At 42.0% G+C, this 16,320-nt stretch overlaps 1 protein-coding gene across 2 annotated transcripts in view; it reads right to left on the reverse strand.

The window, feature by feature from the left end:
• hsd17b4 (hydroxysteroid (17-beta) dehydrogenase 4) overlaps nucleotides 1–16,320 on the reverse strand; it is a 103,701-nt gene that overhangs the window by 21,450 nt on the left and 65,931 nt on the right. For both annotated transcript variants that reach the window (XM_078214608.1, XM_078214607.1), the window contains 2 exons: nucleotides 14,934–14,999; nucleotides 7,569–7,638 (listed from right to left, as the gene is read on the reverse strand). In XM_078214608.1, the coding sequence (XP_078070734.1) occupies nucleotides 7,569–7,638; nucleotides 14,934–14,999 (136 nt within the window). The remainder of the gene's footprint in view (nucleotides 1–7,568; nucleotides 7,639–14,933; nucleotides 15,000–16,320) is intronic.

Genomic DNA, 16,320 nt, shown 5'->3' on the forward strand with positions numbered 1-16,320 from the left:
AGCTTCAGGGGGGCCTTTCACCAGATTGCTTTGTTAAATTATTATTGACCTTTCAGAAGTTATGCATGTATGTGATTTCCACTATTATATGGAATCTTATGTATTAGTTTAAGATTTATTTTCAAACATTCCAATATTTTATTGAATGGCAATATTTTAAAAATTATTTCTTAAGGTTAATAATTCTACAAAACATGACAGCATTTCATCCTTAGCACAATACCAACAGGAACACTGAAAGCAATTAATGAAATAAAATTTGTTGAAACAGTACATTTGAATGATTGGTGTTATGACAGTATATCATTAAGCTAAATCATTTTGTCAGATTCCATGTCTTTTGTCATAAATTAAATTAATATTTACATAATTTTAACATTGTAGATTATCAACTGCAGAAAGTGCTTAGAAATTAAGAAATACAATGTGACTCAGGGAATATCAATTTTGGGCAAAACACATTTTAAAATATTTTAATGAAGGGCGACATGATTGAAACATTAACTTCTCTGCTTGCTTCATAGATGTCACCTGACCTGACTTAAGAAAATGATAGCAATATTAACAGATCAAACATTTTCAATTGCTTTCTTATTACAGCTAAATGTACAGTTGGTGTACATTTGCTAGTGTTCTTGAGGAGAGTTTAAACTAGCTTGCCAGGGGATGGGAACCCGAGGTGTAGCTCAGATTGGAAGAAAATAAAGCTTGTAACAGGAGGTAGAAAAGTAGCAAGTGTAATTAGAAGGCAGGCAAAACATAGGCGAGCATCAACTAAGCTTAGAATGTGGAATAATGTTAAAATTAAGGGCACTCTAACTGAATACACACAACATTCTGGTAGATGACACACAGGGGTAAATGGGTGTGGTCTAATTTCCATCAGTGAATTGTGGCTACAGGGTGACCAAGACTGAGGACAGAATACTCAAAGATATTCAACATTTAGGAAGGATAGACAAAAAGAAAAAAGAGATGGTGTTGCGCTGATAATAAGGGTTGGGATCAGTACATTTAGGAAGGGAGGATCTCAAATTGGAAAAACAATGGGGAATCAGTTTGGGTGTAATTAGTAAACGGCAGGGGGCAGCAAGCATTAGTAGGAGTTGCTTATAGGTCACCAAACAGTCATGGTAATATGGCACATGGTATCAATCTAGAGAAGTATGTAGCATGCGTAATATAGCAATCATGAGTGACTTCAATCTGCATATAGACTGGTTAAACTTAATGAGCACTAATACTGTGGAGGACGAGCTTTGGAATGTATTAGGGATGGTTTTCTAGAGCAGTATTTTGAGGACAGGCTATTTTTGATCTAATTATGTAATTAAAAAGGCAAATTAATAATCCCATTGTAAAAGAATCTTTAGGGATGAGTGGCCATAATGTGGTAGAAGTTCACATTATGCTTGAAAATAAAGTTGTTCAATCTGAAGCCAATGTATTAAATTTAAACAAAGCCAATTACGAAAGTATGAGGGGTAAACTGGCTGAGGTGGATTGGGAAAATACAGTAAAGGTATGATGGTACATAGCTAATGGATAGTCTTTAAAGGATTATTACATAATTTACAGCAACTATACATTCCCTCAAGGTACACAAGAAATACAGTCAGCCATGGCTAACAAAAATGTCCTCTTCAATGAGTCACTGAAAGCTAACATACAGGTGCAGCAAGCAAAGAAAAAGGCTAATAAGATTTTAGCCTTTACCACAAGATGATTTGAGTGCAGGAGTGGTGACGTCTTGTTTCAATTTTATAAAATCTTGGTTAGGCTGCATCTGGAGTATTGTTTGCAATTTTGGTTCTTTTACCATGATACTTCATTGCCATAGAGGGAGTGCAAAAAAGGATCATCAGACTTTGATGGTGGGATTGACCTTTGAACAGAGATTAGGGAAACTGGCCTTCATTCTCCGAAGTTTCGATGAATTACAGGAGCTCTCATTGAAACCTACTTAAAGGGTAGATAGTATGAATGCAGGTAAGATGTTTCCCCTTTGGTGGAGAATCTAGATACAGTAAGAAGTTTAACAACACCAGGTTAAAGTCCAACAGGTTTATTTGGTAGCAAAAGCCACACAAGCTTTCGGAGCTCCACGCCCCTTCTTCAGGTGAGTGGGAATTCTGTTCACAAACAGGGCATATAAAGACACAGACTCAATTTACATGAATAATGGTTGGAATGCGAATACTTACAGCTAATCAAGTCTTTAAGATACAAACAACGTGAGTGGAGAGAGCATCAAGACAGGCTAAAAAGATGTGTATTGTCTCCAGACAGGACAGCCAATGAAACTCTGCAGGTCCAGGCAGGCTGTGGGGATTACAAATAGTGTGGCATGAACCCAATATCCCGGTTGAGGCCATCCTCATGTGTGCGGAACATGGCTATCAGTTTCTGCTCAGCGACTCTGCGCCGTCGTGTGTCGTGAAGGCTGCCTTGGAGAACGCTTACCTGAATATCAGAGGCCGAATGCCCGTGACCGCTGAAGAGAACAGTCTTGCCTGGTGATTGTCGAGTGGTGTTCATTCATCCGTTGTCGCAGCATCTGCATAGTTTCCCCAATGTACCATGCCTCGGGACATCCTTTCCTGCAGCGTATCAGGTAGACAGCGTTGGCCGAGTTGCAAGAGTATGTACCGTGTACCTGGTGGATGGTGTTCTCACGTGAGATGATGGCATCCGTGTCAATGATCCGGCACGTCTTGCAGAGGTTGCTGTGGCAGGGTTGTGTGGTGTCGTGGTCACTGTTCTCCTGAAGGCTGGGTAGTTTGCTGCGGACAATAGTCTGTTTGAGGTTGTTTGAAGGCAAGAAGTGGGGGTGTGGGGATGGCCTTGGCGAGATGTTCGTCTTCATCAACGACATGTTGAAGGCTCCGGAGGAGATGCCGTAGCTTCTTCGCTCCGGGGAAGTACTGGACGACGAAGGATACTCTGTCCACCGTGTCCCGTGTTTGTCTTCTGAGGAGGTCGGTGCAGTTTTTCGCTGTGGCGCGTCGGAACTGTTGATCGATGAGTCGAGCGCCATATCCTGTTCTTATGAGGGCATCTTTCAGCGTCTGGAGGTGTCTGTTGCAATCCTCAGCACCTCACTGTACCGCAAGCCCACGGATAACCTCATGATGCTCCACTTCTCCAGCTTCCACCCTAAACACGTGAAAGAACCCATCCCCTACGGACAAGCCCTCCGTATACAAAGGATCTTCTCGGATGAGGAAGATCGCAACAGACACCTCCAGACGCTGAAAGATGCCCTCATAAGAACAGGATATGGCGTTCGACTCATCGATCAACAGTTCCGACGCGCCACAGCGAAAAACCGCACCGGCCTCCTCAGAAGACAAACACGGGACACGGTGGACAGAGTACCCTTCGTCGTCCAGTACTTCCCCGGAGCGGAGAAGCTACGGCATCTCCTCCGGAGCCTTCAACATGTCATTGATGAAGACGAACATCTCGCCAAGGCCATCCCCACACCCCCACTTCTTGCCTTCAAATAACCGCACAACCTCAAACAGACCATTGTCCGCAGCAAACTACCCAGCCTTCAGGAGAACAGTGACCACGACACCACACAACCCTGCCACAGCAACCTCTGCAAGACGTGCCGGATCATCGACATGGATGCCATCATCTCACGTGAGAACACCATCCACCAGGTACACGGTACATACTCTTGCAACTCGGCCAACGCTGTCTACCTGATACGCTGCAGGAAAGGATGTCCCGAGGCATGGTACATTGGGGAAACTATGCAGACGCTGCGACAATGGATGAATGAACACCGCTCGACAATCACCAGGCAAGACTGTTCTCTTCCTGTTGGGGAGCACTTCAGCGGTCACGGGCATTCGGCCTCTGATATTCGGGTAAGCGTTCTCCAAGGCGGCCTTCACGACACACGGCGGTGCAAGAGTCTCTGAGCAGAAACTGATAGCCAAGTTCCGCACACATGAGGACGGCCTCAACTGGGATATTGGGTTCATGTCACACTATTTGTAATCCCCACAGCCTGCCTGGACCTGCAGAGTTTCACTGGCTGTCCTGTCTGGAGACAATACACATCTTTTTAGCCTGTCTTGATGCTCTCTCCACTCACGTTGTTTGTATCTTAAAGACTTGATTAGCTGCAAGTATTCGCATTCCAACCATTATTCATGTAAATTGAGTCTGTGTCTTTATATGCCCTGTTTGTGAACAGAATTCCCACTCACCTGAAGAAGGGGCGTGGAGCTCCGAAAGCTTGTGTGGCTTTTGCTACCAAATAAACCTGTTGGACTTTAACCTGGTGTTGTTAAACTTCTTACTGTGTTTACCCCAGTCCAATGCCGGCATCTCCACATCAGGAGAATCTAGAACCAGGGGACACAATTTCAAAATAAGGGGGAGCAACGATGAGATGAGGAGAATTTTTTTACTCAAAGTTGTGAACTTTTGGAATTCTCTATCTCAGAGGGCTGTTGAAGCTTACTCACTGAGCATGCTTAAGGCAGACAGATACAAGTTTCTAAATCTCAAATGACTTAAAGGGTTATGTGGATAGTGTGGGAAAACGGTATGGAAGTGAATGATCAGCTACGATCATATTGAATAGTGGAATGGCCTACTCCTGCTTTGTTCTAACATTATCAGGAAAACAGGCAGTTTTAAGGGATCTATATTTGTATTAATAAATATTAGAAATAAGATATGGATTTAAGTGGGTTTAATTTAGTAGGCAAGAGGAGTAAGTCTCTAGTTAGGTTCATGCGAGACAAATGTGTGGGGTTTGGTCAGTTTAAACTGTACTTCTATTCTGATTAGAGGAATAACGACATGAAAAGTAAAAACACTTGGCGAAGTAAAAAGTCATTGCTTAGTAGTCAGGAGCACCTTTAGGATAGGAAAGCTTTTTGACTTTGAGATTTACTCCTCTTACCTACTAAATTAAACCTACTTAAATCCACATCTTATTTCTACTATTTAATAATAAATATAGATCCCTTAAAACTACCTATTAAATTCATAACAGTTGGTTTTTGAGGGGTAGAGAGGGAATATCTCCCTCAGCTACGCTGGAAGAAAAGCCTTACAGTGGGGTAATGGTTAAGAAAACTGCAGGAAACTTAAATAGCTAGTTCAGGAAACTAGAGAAATGAAGTTTTCAAGAAGTCTGAAATTAAAACAACAGAGAGGAACTGGGGGATTTTCAAAGAAATCCATTGAAGATCAGTTAAGTGACATCTGCCATAAGGTTCAAAGTGGGATGTTATTTTGAACTGTACTCATTTGTGAAACTAAGGGGGCAATAAAGGAGTGTTGTACCATAATCAAATTTTTCATGTTTAATATTTTTTTCTTGCTGTTAAAACTAATTAGTGGTTCCTGTAAGTTGCGATCTTTTGAGCCAGGGTTTCATTGTGGCATCTTCCCATCTAATGGTAAGATCAACCAGGATCATAATATATTTGTTCTTTTTCACTGCTCATGTCTGACCAAAATGTCACGCTCACCAGGTGATTCTAAATGCAGTGCAAATAAATTCTACATGGTTAAATGTCAACTCATTTCCAATAAAATTACTGTTTTATCCTATGCAAAACCAAGAGCTTTATCAGTCTCTAACATATATAGATTTTATTCTTTCACAAAAAATGGCATTTCAACCCTACCTTCATCTCTTGATGGAAAATGATCCACCATAAAAAGATCCTGACCCTTCAACATACTATTCAAAATATAATTTTGCACGAGATGAAGGCCATTCAACATTTCTACAGCTTATTTTATTGCTGAACAGTGAAGAACAAACAAGATTAAATGTGTTATTTTAGTGTCTGTTTCTAACTGATCATACAATAAACATCCTGAATTTACATGCCTCCTAAATCCCATCACAAAGGAAACATCTTATCAATATAGGAAAATTAAATCAACTAAATTTGACCAAAATCATCCTGTATATTATTTACAAAATTAGTTTAGTGTTTCCATATATTCAGCATCACAGAGATGTTTAACTTCCAAAGTAACATTGCCCATCTCCCCTCAGTTCATATAAACTCTCAGCCATGTCTTTATCCTCTTTATACACAGCTTCTATGCTCTCTTGGCCGACCTCCCATCTTCCATGAACTTCAACTCTTCCAAAGTTCTGCTTCTCCTGGTTTACACATTCATCTTGTGCTTGCAGACTTATATCTGCACCCAGCATTTAATGCCTCAAACTCAAAACTCTCATCCTCATGCTCAAATCACTTCAGGACTTGGCCTCTCTGTAACCTCCTCCAGCTCTACAATCCTCGGGACTCAAATTGTTCAAGTTCCATTGTCTATTTAACAAGAAAGATTGAGGAGACTGAGCTTGCATCCTAATTTTTACCAGAATATATAATGTTCATTTATATTCTTCCAATTTCATCTGGATTTTGGTTTTGCAGAGTCGTGGATGAGGTGGGAGCTGAATGCAAGAGAAAAGGTGAGAATAGTTGCCCTCAATACCATGGCAGCACTCATTTCAGCACGGTGGCTAGGAGCCCTCACAAAACTAAAATCATTCAAAAGCTCAACCAGTGGTTGGAAACATATTCGATACATAGTAAGGTAATTGTGGTTGTTCAAAAGCAATCATCAGAGACACAGAAAATTGCTGCAGGGATTCCACATGGTAATATCTTCAGTTAAACCATTTCAGCTGGTTCAATAACTTCTGCTTCATCATAAGGTCAGAAAAATGGCTGTTTATTGATAATTCTGGTGTTCAGCCCCATTAACAAACTCCTCCACTAATGAAGCGGTCTGTGTTAACCTGGAGCAGGGAGTATCGTAGTAGCAAAATATCATGCACCATCCAAATCTGGGCATGCATCACCATTCCTTCATCAATCCTGGGTTAGAATCCTAGAATTCCCTACCTAACATTGTGGGGATACCAGAAACAAAGAGACTTATAGAGGTGGAAATAAATAAGTGGTCTTAGTAATACTGTGATGTGTGGTTGGAAACTCATCTCAGGATCAAATATGACTTGAAGGTTGCGAACAGCCTGATTCAGTCTCAGGCGGTTGCCAGGAACAGAGGAGTGGGGTGGCGAGGAAGTAGCGGTTCTGTAGCAGAGACTGAAGGGAATGGCTTTGGTCTTCCTGATAATTAATTAGAGATTTCTGCTCATCCATTACTGGGTGTCAGGTAAGAAGTTGAATGATTTAGAAACAATGCAACAGTCAGGAGAGGTGGTGTTGAGCTAGAGCTGGGTCACATCTGTGTACAACAGAAACCATCGTTGTCTTTTTGGATGATGCTGGCCCAGGTGCAGCAAACAGATAAGAAAGCAGAGGGGGCTAAGGATTGTTCCTTGGAGGATGGCAAGAACAGGAAGAAAAGCCATTTCAGGTTCTATGGCTATGACTGGGTAGGTAAAGAATATGATCAAATAACAACAGGAATATGGGAATCCTATTAATAAATTATTGTAATTTTATCATAATTCTCTACCTCTCAAATACACAAGTAATAAAATTAGTAAACAAAACATTTATTTTGATAAAAATATTACCCATTTTAATTTACCAATCAATTACCTCCGAAAGCAGCAAAATTTGGTTCAATATGCAAGGGGTTCCTGTCTCCACTCAGTCGATACAAAGCAGCCTGTAACATGCGGAAACATATCCTTACTTTAAGTTAACAGATAATTGTAGACATTTTTATAAATGTTGATCACACATACAGCTACGCAGAAAAAAAAATTCAACTCACTTTCTAAAATCAATTAAACCTGGTAATATTTATACTTTAAATTACACACATGCAACCCAGAAAATAGAATTCTGCCAATGGTCAGCACTTTATCTTTAAGCTGAGTATTTTATTTCAATTTGCATGGAAGTGGCTAAAATTGTCTACCACGTCAGTTAAGTTCTCAAACCTTACTATGAAACCATGTTAAAACGGACCCTTTTTCTCCTCGTTTCTCACTGATTCTTTTTCAGAACTTTGGACATTTTCCTAAGTTATAAATAGCCATTTATTAGTACAGAACTTGAGCAATGCTGAAAAAAGACATTTTTGCCTTGTATTCAACAGAACAATCACATTGATATGGCATTGGTATTCTTGCGATTGTCCTGATGAGTGCAAGGCAAAAAGCTTTGACAAAATGCATTTTTTGAGCAATAATTTATCAATACAATTAAATCATTGATCAACACACAATGAAGTTCACATAACTGTTTATGAAATAAATGTATTTTAACAATCAAAGTTAGCAACTAAATGTTACAAAGCGCTACAATTAAAAAAAAATTCTACCAGTTTCCAAAACTGAAAATTTAGCATCAAGATCATTCACGCATTGCACATTAACACAAAGTTTTTGAAGGAGAGAATTTGAAGGTTATGGGCTGATTCCACATACCCAATGGAAAAGTGACTGTAGGCCCTGAAAACTCATTGGCTCACAATCCATGATTTACTTGCTATTAATTCTAATGGGAAGAAAATCTCCAGATGTGCACCCACAATTTCCTGCAAATTATTTTCTGAGTGCTGTTACCCACTGGGCATACAGAATCAGCCCTCTTGTGTAGCAACCTTCTGAGAACTTTAGCAGCATTGCTGAATCAAAATAAAAACCTTATTCAACCTTTTCTAATGAAAGGGCATCAATCTGAAATGTCAACCGTTTCTCTCTCTGCAGGTGGTTCCAGATCTGCTGAGTATTTTCACCAGTTTCTATTTTCAAATTTCCAACATCTGCAGTATTTTGCTGTTGTATTAGGTGACTTAAAGTTTGATGCATGTGAAATGCAAAGTTTGATATATATGAAAAGTTATTAGGACTAGAGGTGAATCGAGGGATGTTTTGTACATACCATGCGATAAATGATATACAGGTTGGGTGCACTTTTCACAAAATTGCACAGAGTGCTAGATGAGGTGAAAAAGGCTGTGTGAAACGCACTGGCTTTACAGACACCTTTTCTCGACAGATTTAACAGCACTCTGCAAATTTCAATATGCTAGCAAGAATCTCACAGCCAGCTGGAGGGAAGGGACCTAAACACACTGGCAACACAGATTCTGAGATTAAGGTTCAACCCCCAGGGACATCGGCATACCCACCCCCAACCCCAATACGGACATCAGGACACCCTGTTTCCCCACCGAGTTTGGGAACCCCCACGAAATGGAAAATGGGAACACAGCTGACTCCCAACCCTCATACGCAGAATGGGAACCTGCCCCCACCCCCAAATAGAGGAGGGTAACCTCCCCCTCTGTGTCAGAGTCCCCCAATGTGACCCTTGGCACTATGTGGGCACCAAGAGCAATGCCCAGCCTTGTCTCTCAAACCCATGGGTCTGCAGGCATCTCCGCAGCCCCGGTGTCATCATTACGACTAGAGATTCACGCTGGCATAAGGTCACCCCACTTGGGGGGAGGGTGGGATGCGCTGTCGTCAGATGCTACAGCATGAAACTCTTTAATAATATGTTCAAATATGTTAATGTGCTGCAATCAGGTCACTGCGGGGAAGGTCTCAAACTGAGATTTCCCCGCTGGCACAAGTCCCATTTTTGGCAGCTCTAGATATTTAGCTGCCATTATGGAATTTGCAGCTAACAGGGCCACTAGACATTGAAAATTTAGAAAATCAAGGAGCCATGTTTCACATTGTCACACAGGGGCAGTGCTTCAACATGCTGGCAAAGCCAGGCTGCACGGAGATCGGGGCAGCATTTTTGAAGGGCAATTAACTTCCTCACCAGCCCACCCGAAAGATCTCGGGGGCTCCTCTCCACACCCCTGACCAGAGCCGGCACTTCTCTCCTTCCGCCCCCCCCAACTGACTCCCCCCCCCCCCACCAACAGCCATCACAGGCATCGCCTGCTCCTCTGTTCACACTCAGCCACCACTGTATATATATGTAAATGAATTCCCACAATGAGGCTCCTACTGGGTTCTGCCCCTTGGCACAGGTTGGCACTGCCAAGTCAGCATGGGCATGGTGGTAATCTGGTAGTGCCAACCTGTGTCAAGGAGCAGTGCCGGAGGCATTTCCAGGACACTGCCTAGCTATGACCCTCTCCCCTGGGGGCTGCACTCACTTTTATGCCCTTGGGGGGATCCCCACGATATGTTCACCTTTGGGTGAGCCTGTTGTAAACACCACTGATGGGGGAGGGCTCAATATCTGGTGGGGGAGGCATGTTAATCATATTGAAATTTGTTTAAATGCATATGAATCAGGTTCACACCTGTAATGGGTGTGAGCCTGATGATGCAGCCGGCGAGGGGTGGGGAAGATTTGATGTTGCGATCTTGCCAGCAGAGATCTGCAACTTCTGGATCTTGAGCCCCGCTGGCATTCACTCGGACAGCAAGCATATACTCAAGATCGCCTCCATCATCCACTATAAACAAACGAATACTGCTCCCTAACAGTTAGAATGAACAGCCTACAGAATTTGATGCTGTACAAATAAAACATTACTGATCAGGGGCTTATTAGTGGCGGCACATTGGCACAGTGGTAGCACTGCTGCCTCACAGCGCCAGGGACCCAGGTTCAATTCCGGCCTCGGCCACTGTCTGTATGGAGTTTGCACTTTCTCCCCGTGTCTGCGTGGGTTCCTCCGGGTACTTCGGTTTCCTCCCACAATCCAAAAACATTAGATTGAGTGACCATGCTAAATTAACCCTAGTGTTGACCCCAGAGTCGGGGGATTAGCAGGGTAAATGTGTGGGGTTACGGGAATAGGGTGAATGTTGTCAGTGCAGGCTCGATGGGCTGAATAGCTTCCTTCTGTACTGCAGGGATTCTGTGATTCTAGCAACAGGTTTATTGTAGTGCTGTCGACAGTAAAACAAAGGACACATGCTATGGGGAAGAGTTATTGGAGCATACAATTCACAAGTCTGCACCTTAGTGAAACAATGCAAATTGGCACATATCTTTGGAACCGCAAAGTGCAAGGGCTGTGCCTTATTGAAGTCATTTAGAAGTTATTTGCTTTCAGGTAGGTCCTCTTGAAAAGAACCAATGACAGTTTTTATATATATGGTTGCTGGGAAACCTTTAATGGTTAAAACTGCCTTTTCACCCGTTTGTTCAAAAATGGAATGACAATTTTTCCAATGTATGATTGTGTCTCCCGAGAACAGTGATAGCTGCTTCCAAAATAAATATGTAAATAGCTGTCCAAAATGAGAAACACAACAAAGTCCAAAATATTGATTAAATCTGTTACTTTAATTTAGAATATCTTTGCATGGAAAGTGCAAATTACTCAAGTCTTCCCTTGCGAATACTTGAAGCAAGTACATATGCAGAATGCTTCATATTTTATGTTCATCCTCAGTTTCAAGCCTCTTTGTGCTTTTTTTCTTACAGATTTCCCTGTTCTCAGGCTGCCCTTTTGTGTTAATCTCACTTTCCATTTGTGTGTTAATCTATTTAGCCAGAGCTTGCTGGTTTTGAGAATGCATTTATTCCATATGCCCAACGTCAGCCAGAACATTCCTCTGGGATTCTCTACTAGGCTGCCACAGCATCAACAAAATCCCTGGAACAAGGGACGATCACATGAGTGGGCAATTAAAATGTTTGGATCACTTATATGCCAGAAAGCTGTGTAAAGCCCAGCACTTGCAGTTAACTGGTGGCCCATAATGCCGCAGGTCGGTAGAAAATGAACAAAAATCATAGTTTACTACCACTATCTAGGGTTTTCACTAATCTGTTACCATAGCCATGGAGCCAATCAGGAAAACCTTTGAGGAAATACAAATCTTTAAATGTTTCTCACACCTTCCACTGAAATGTTGAAATCTACCCCTCCCACACCGCCCCCAGCAATTTACCTGCTTTAGTTGTTCACCTATTTCATTAATTTAGTCCTTTTAAAATGGTGTATCTGATTCATATGGAGGAATTCTCTCATTTTGAGACTAAGTGCTGTAGTGAATGTGGGAGTATGGCGTGTTTCCCATTTCGGCAGCCAGCGGAAAACACGCAAATCTTCTAGTCACGACCTCATCAATTATATGCCTGGGTGTTTTATGCTGTATTCAGTGGCAGGGCAGGCCTGGATGGTATGAAGACCACCATATTGTCCAGGTTGGGAAGGCATCCAACATCCCTGACCCACCATTGGAGAAAGGTGGTGAACCTCCTGAAGATGAAGATAGATTTCCGGGAGCACACTGGGATCAGAAGATGGACCTCCTGCAAACGAACACAGATCTCCTGGAATTTTTTAAGGCTGGAAAATGGATACCCTCAAGACAACTAATCTGGCAGGTGCAACAGGAGATGCTCCCCCGACCCACAACTGTGGCGTTCCAGGGCCCAGGATTGCGAGCGGCCTTCAGGCTGAACTCGAGGCAGCTCCAGGCATTGTTCCGAATGAGCCCTGACATCTGCACGCCACCTTGTTTCAAACATGTTTCACATCGGTGTGCTTTCCTGTCAAAACCATGGAGAATCAGGCGTGAGGATCGGGTTTCAATTTGCATCCTGCATCTGTGGTAATACCGATAGGCCTTTGGCAGGTTTCCGACCAACCATGGCATGCATCAACTGAAGATCCTGTGGTAAATTCACACTGGCATGGAACCTATTTCTGGGCCTCCTGTCATATTCTCCTGCCGTGCCTGCCATCAAACATGCTGGTGGGGGTTATGAGAGAATTCCACACAGTCTTGAGTTTTTCGAACTTCCAGATCACATTACACTGCACCATTTTATGTATACTGTCCCCCCCAGGAATAGTCCACTTTCTACTTCCTTTACATTTTTGGGTCATTAATGAATTGCAGGTCAAGATGTGCTGGATTAAAACACGGTCATACACTGAAAGAATAAAGAACAGTATATCACAGGAACAGGCCCTTTGGCCCACCAGGTCTGTGCTGACACAGATGCCTCTCTAATCTAATCTTTTCTTGCCTCCATGTGGTCCATATCCCTCTATTCCCTGCCTATTCATGTATCTATCCAGATACTTCTTGAACATTGCCATAGAATCTGCTTCCACCACCTCTTCCGGCAGCGCGTTTCAGGCATTCACCACCCTCTGTGAGAAAAACATGTCCTTTACATCTCTTTTAAACTTTCCCCTCTCTCACTTTCAACCTACAGCCCTCAGTAATTGACCCTTTGACCCTGGGAAAAAGACTCTGACTAGCCACTCTATCCAAGCTTGTCATAATCTTGTAAACATCTATCAGGTCCTCCCTCATCCTCTGACGTTCCAATAAAAATAATCCAAGTTTTTTCAACCTTTCTTCATAGTCCATATCCTTTAAACCAGGCAACATCTTGGTAAGCCTCTTCTGCACCCTTTCCAATGCATCAATATCCTTCCGGTGGTGCGGTGACCAGAATTGTACACAATACTTCAAATGCAGCCTAACCAAAGTCTTATGCAGCTGTAACATGACTTTCCAATTCCTATACTCAATGCCCCAACCGATGAAGGCCAGCATGCCATACACCTTCTTGACCAACTGGAGTTGCCATCTTCAGAGAACTGTGGATCTGCACGCCTAGATCCCGCTGTATGCTAATATTTCTAAGGACTCTACCATTTACTGTATACTTTCCTTCTGCAGTAGACCTTCCAAATTCAATCACCTCACATTTGTCTGGGTTAAATTCCATCTGCCATTTTTTAGCCCAGGTCTCCAGCCTATTTAAATCCTGCTGTATCCTCTGATAATCCTCCTCACTATCCGCTACTCCGCCAATTCTTATATCATCTGCAAATTTACTCATCAGACAATCTACATTTTCTTCCAAATCATTTATATATATATTACAAACAACAGAGGCCCAGCACTGTACCTTGTGGAACACCGCTTGTCACAGGCCTTCAGTTAGAAAAATACCCTTCCACTGCTACTCTCTGCTTTCTATACCCAAGCCAATTTGGTATTCATCTTACCAGCTCACCTCGGATCTGTATCAGCCTGCCATGAGGAACCTTATCAAAAACTTTACTTAAGTCCATGTATATAACATCCACTGCCCTACCCTGGTCAATTTTTCTTGTCACTTCTTCAAAGAACGCAATCAAGTTTGTGAGACATGACCTCCCCGTCACAAAATCATGTTGCCCATTGGTAATAAGCCTATTCTTTTCCAGATGTGAGCACATCTTGTCCCTAAGAATCTTCTCCAATAATTTCCCCACCACTAATGTAAGGCTCACAGGCCTGTAATTTCCTGGATTGTCTCTTCTGCCCTTCGTAAACAGAGGACAATGTTAGCTACTCTCCGATCTCTGATACATCAATCATGGCTAAAGAGGATACAAAGATTTTGGCCAAGGCCTCAACAATTTCTTCCCTGCCTCTCAGTATTCTGGGATAGACCCTATATGGCCCTGGGGACTTGTCCACCTTAATGTTTTTCAAAACCTCCAATACCTCCTCTCGTTTTATCTCAACATGTCCTAGAATGTCAACATCCTCCTTTCTACACTTACCATCCACCACATCCTTCTCCTTTGGGGGATGCAAAGAACTCGTTAAGGACCTCACCCACTTCATCTGGCTCCACACATAAATTTCCTCCACTGTGCTTGAGTGGACCTACCCTTTCCTTAGCTACCTTCTTCCTCCTTATATATGCATAAAATGCCTTGGGATTCTCCTTAAGCCTGCCTGCCAAGGACATTTCATGGCCCCCTTTTGCCCTCCTAAGACTTTGTATAAGGAAGACCACTTTCTGGTGTTGCAGCATGCACGACCGGAGAATCTCACCCATTATTTATTTTTGAATAGAAATGCATACTGGTGTTCATCATAAAAACAATTTGAGCATTTTTAATTCATTCTACTTAAGTTTAGAAGTTAATTTTCTTGTCAAAGTAAACTCATGCAGACTCACACATTGTTAAAGACTTAATAATCAGGCACATTACAAGTCCCTTTATACCTGATCCACACTTGTTACATCGCTCATGATGGCATCTGGTGGTCTGTTGGGAGGATCCTTTGTAACCTGGAGAAAACAAAAATTATCTTAACATTCTCAAAATTAAGCGAGTACATTCACATAGAATGCTCAGCAGCAAACCAATAAATACATGTTTATCACACTAAGGAAGAATGAGTAATTCACAAACAAAAAGTTATATAGATCTTACTCACAGTTTAAATTCCACATTCACTGGCTTTCACTGAAAATTCTATTTATGGCAACATGATGCATGCATATGTTACCTTAAACATAGTGAAACATTCTAAGACGTTACTTAAGAATGTATTCAGACAAAATTGTCATAAGGTCCAAAAAGACCACCACTTGCTCAAAGAAAATTTTATGAGGAGCACAAAAGATTGAGAGGTTTAGGAAATTCTAGAGCTTGAAGCCTAAACAGCTGAAGACATGGCCTCAGTGGGAAAGGAACATTAGTGGGAGATGCACAAAAGGTATTGGAAAAATACATAAATACAGAATGTTGTACCTACATATAGGATAGGTATAGGAGCAAGCCATTTGGCCCATTAAGATCATAGTTGATCTGATAGTTGCCTCATCTCCACATTACATGCACCCCCAACAACCTTTGATTCCCTTGTTAGTCAAGAATCCATCTAATTTTGCCTTAACAATATTCAATGACCCTGCCATCAATTTAGTGCCAAAGACTCATGATACTCAGAAATAAAATTTTCATCATCACTATCTTAAATGGGAGAATCTTTATTTTTAACCTGTGTCCCCTGATTCTAACCTTTTCAACAAGAGGAAACATGTTTCCACCATCCACCATGTTAAGTCCCCTCAGGATCTTATATGTTTCAGTCAGCATGGCTTTGTGAGTGGAAAATCATGTCTCACAAATTTGATTGAGTTTTTTGAAGGGGTAACCAAGAAGGTAGATGAGGGCAGTGCAGTTGATGTTGTCTACATGGACTTTAGCAAGGCCTTTGACAAGGTACCGCATGGTAGGTTGTTGCATAAGGTTAAATCTCACAAGATCCATGGTGAGGTAACCAAATGGATACAAAATTGGCTTGATGACAGAAAACAGAGGGTGCTTTTAGAGGGCTGTTTTTCAAACTGGAGGTTTGTGACCAGCGGTGTTCCTCAGGGATCGGTGCTGGGTTCACTGTTATTTCTCATTTATATGAATGATTTGGATGAGAATTTAGTAGGCATGGTTACTAAGTTTGCAGGTGACACCAAGATTGGTGGCATAGTGGACAATGAAGATGGTTATCTAGAATTGCAACGGGATCTTGATCAATTGGGCCAATGGGTAGCGAATGGCAGACGGAGTTTAATTTAGGTAAATGCGAGGTGATGCATTTTGGTC

The sequence above is a fragment of the Mustelus asterias genome, chromosome 6, assembly GCF_964213995.1.
Source record: "Mustelus asterias chromosome 6, sMusAst1.hap1.1, whole genome shotgun sequence".
NCBI classification, from domain to species: Eukaryota; Metazoa; Chordata; class Chondrichthyes; order Carcharhiniformes; family Triakidae; genus Mustelus; species Mustelus asterias.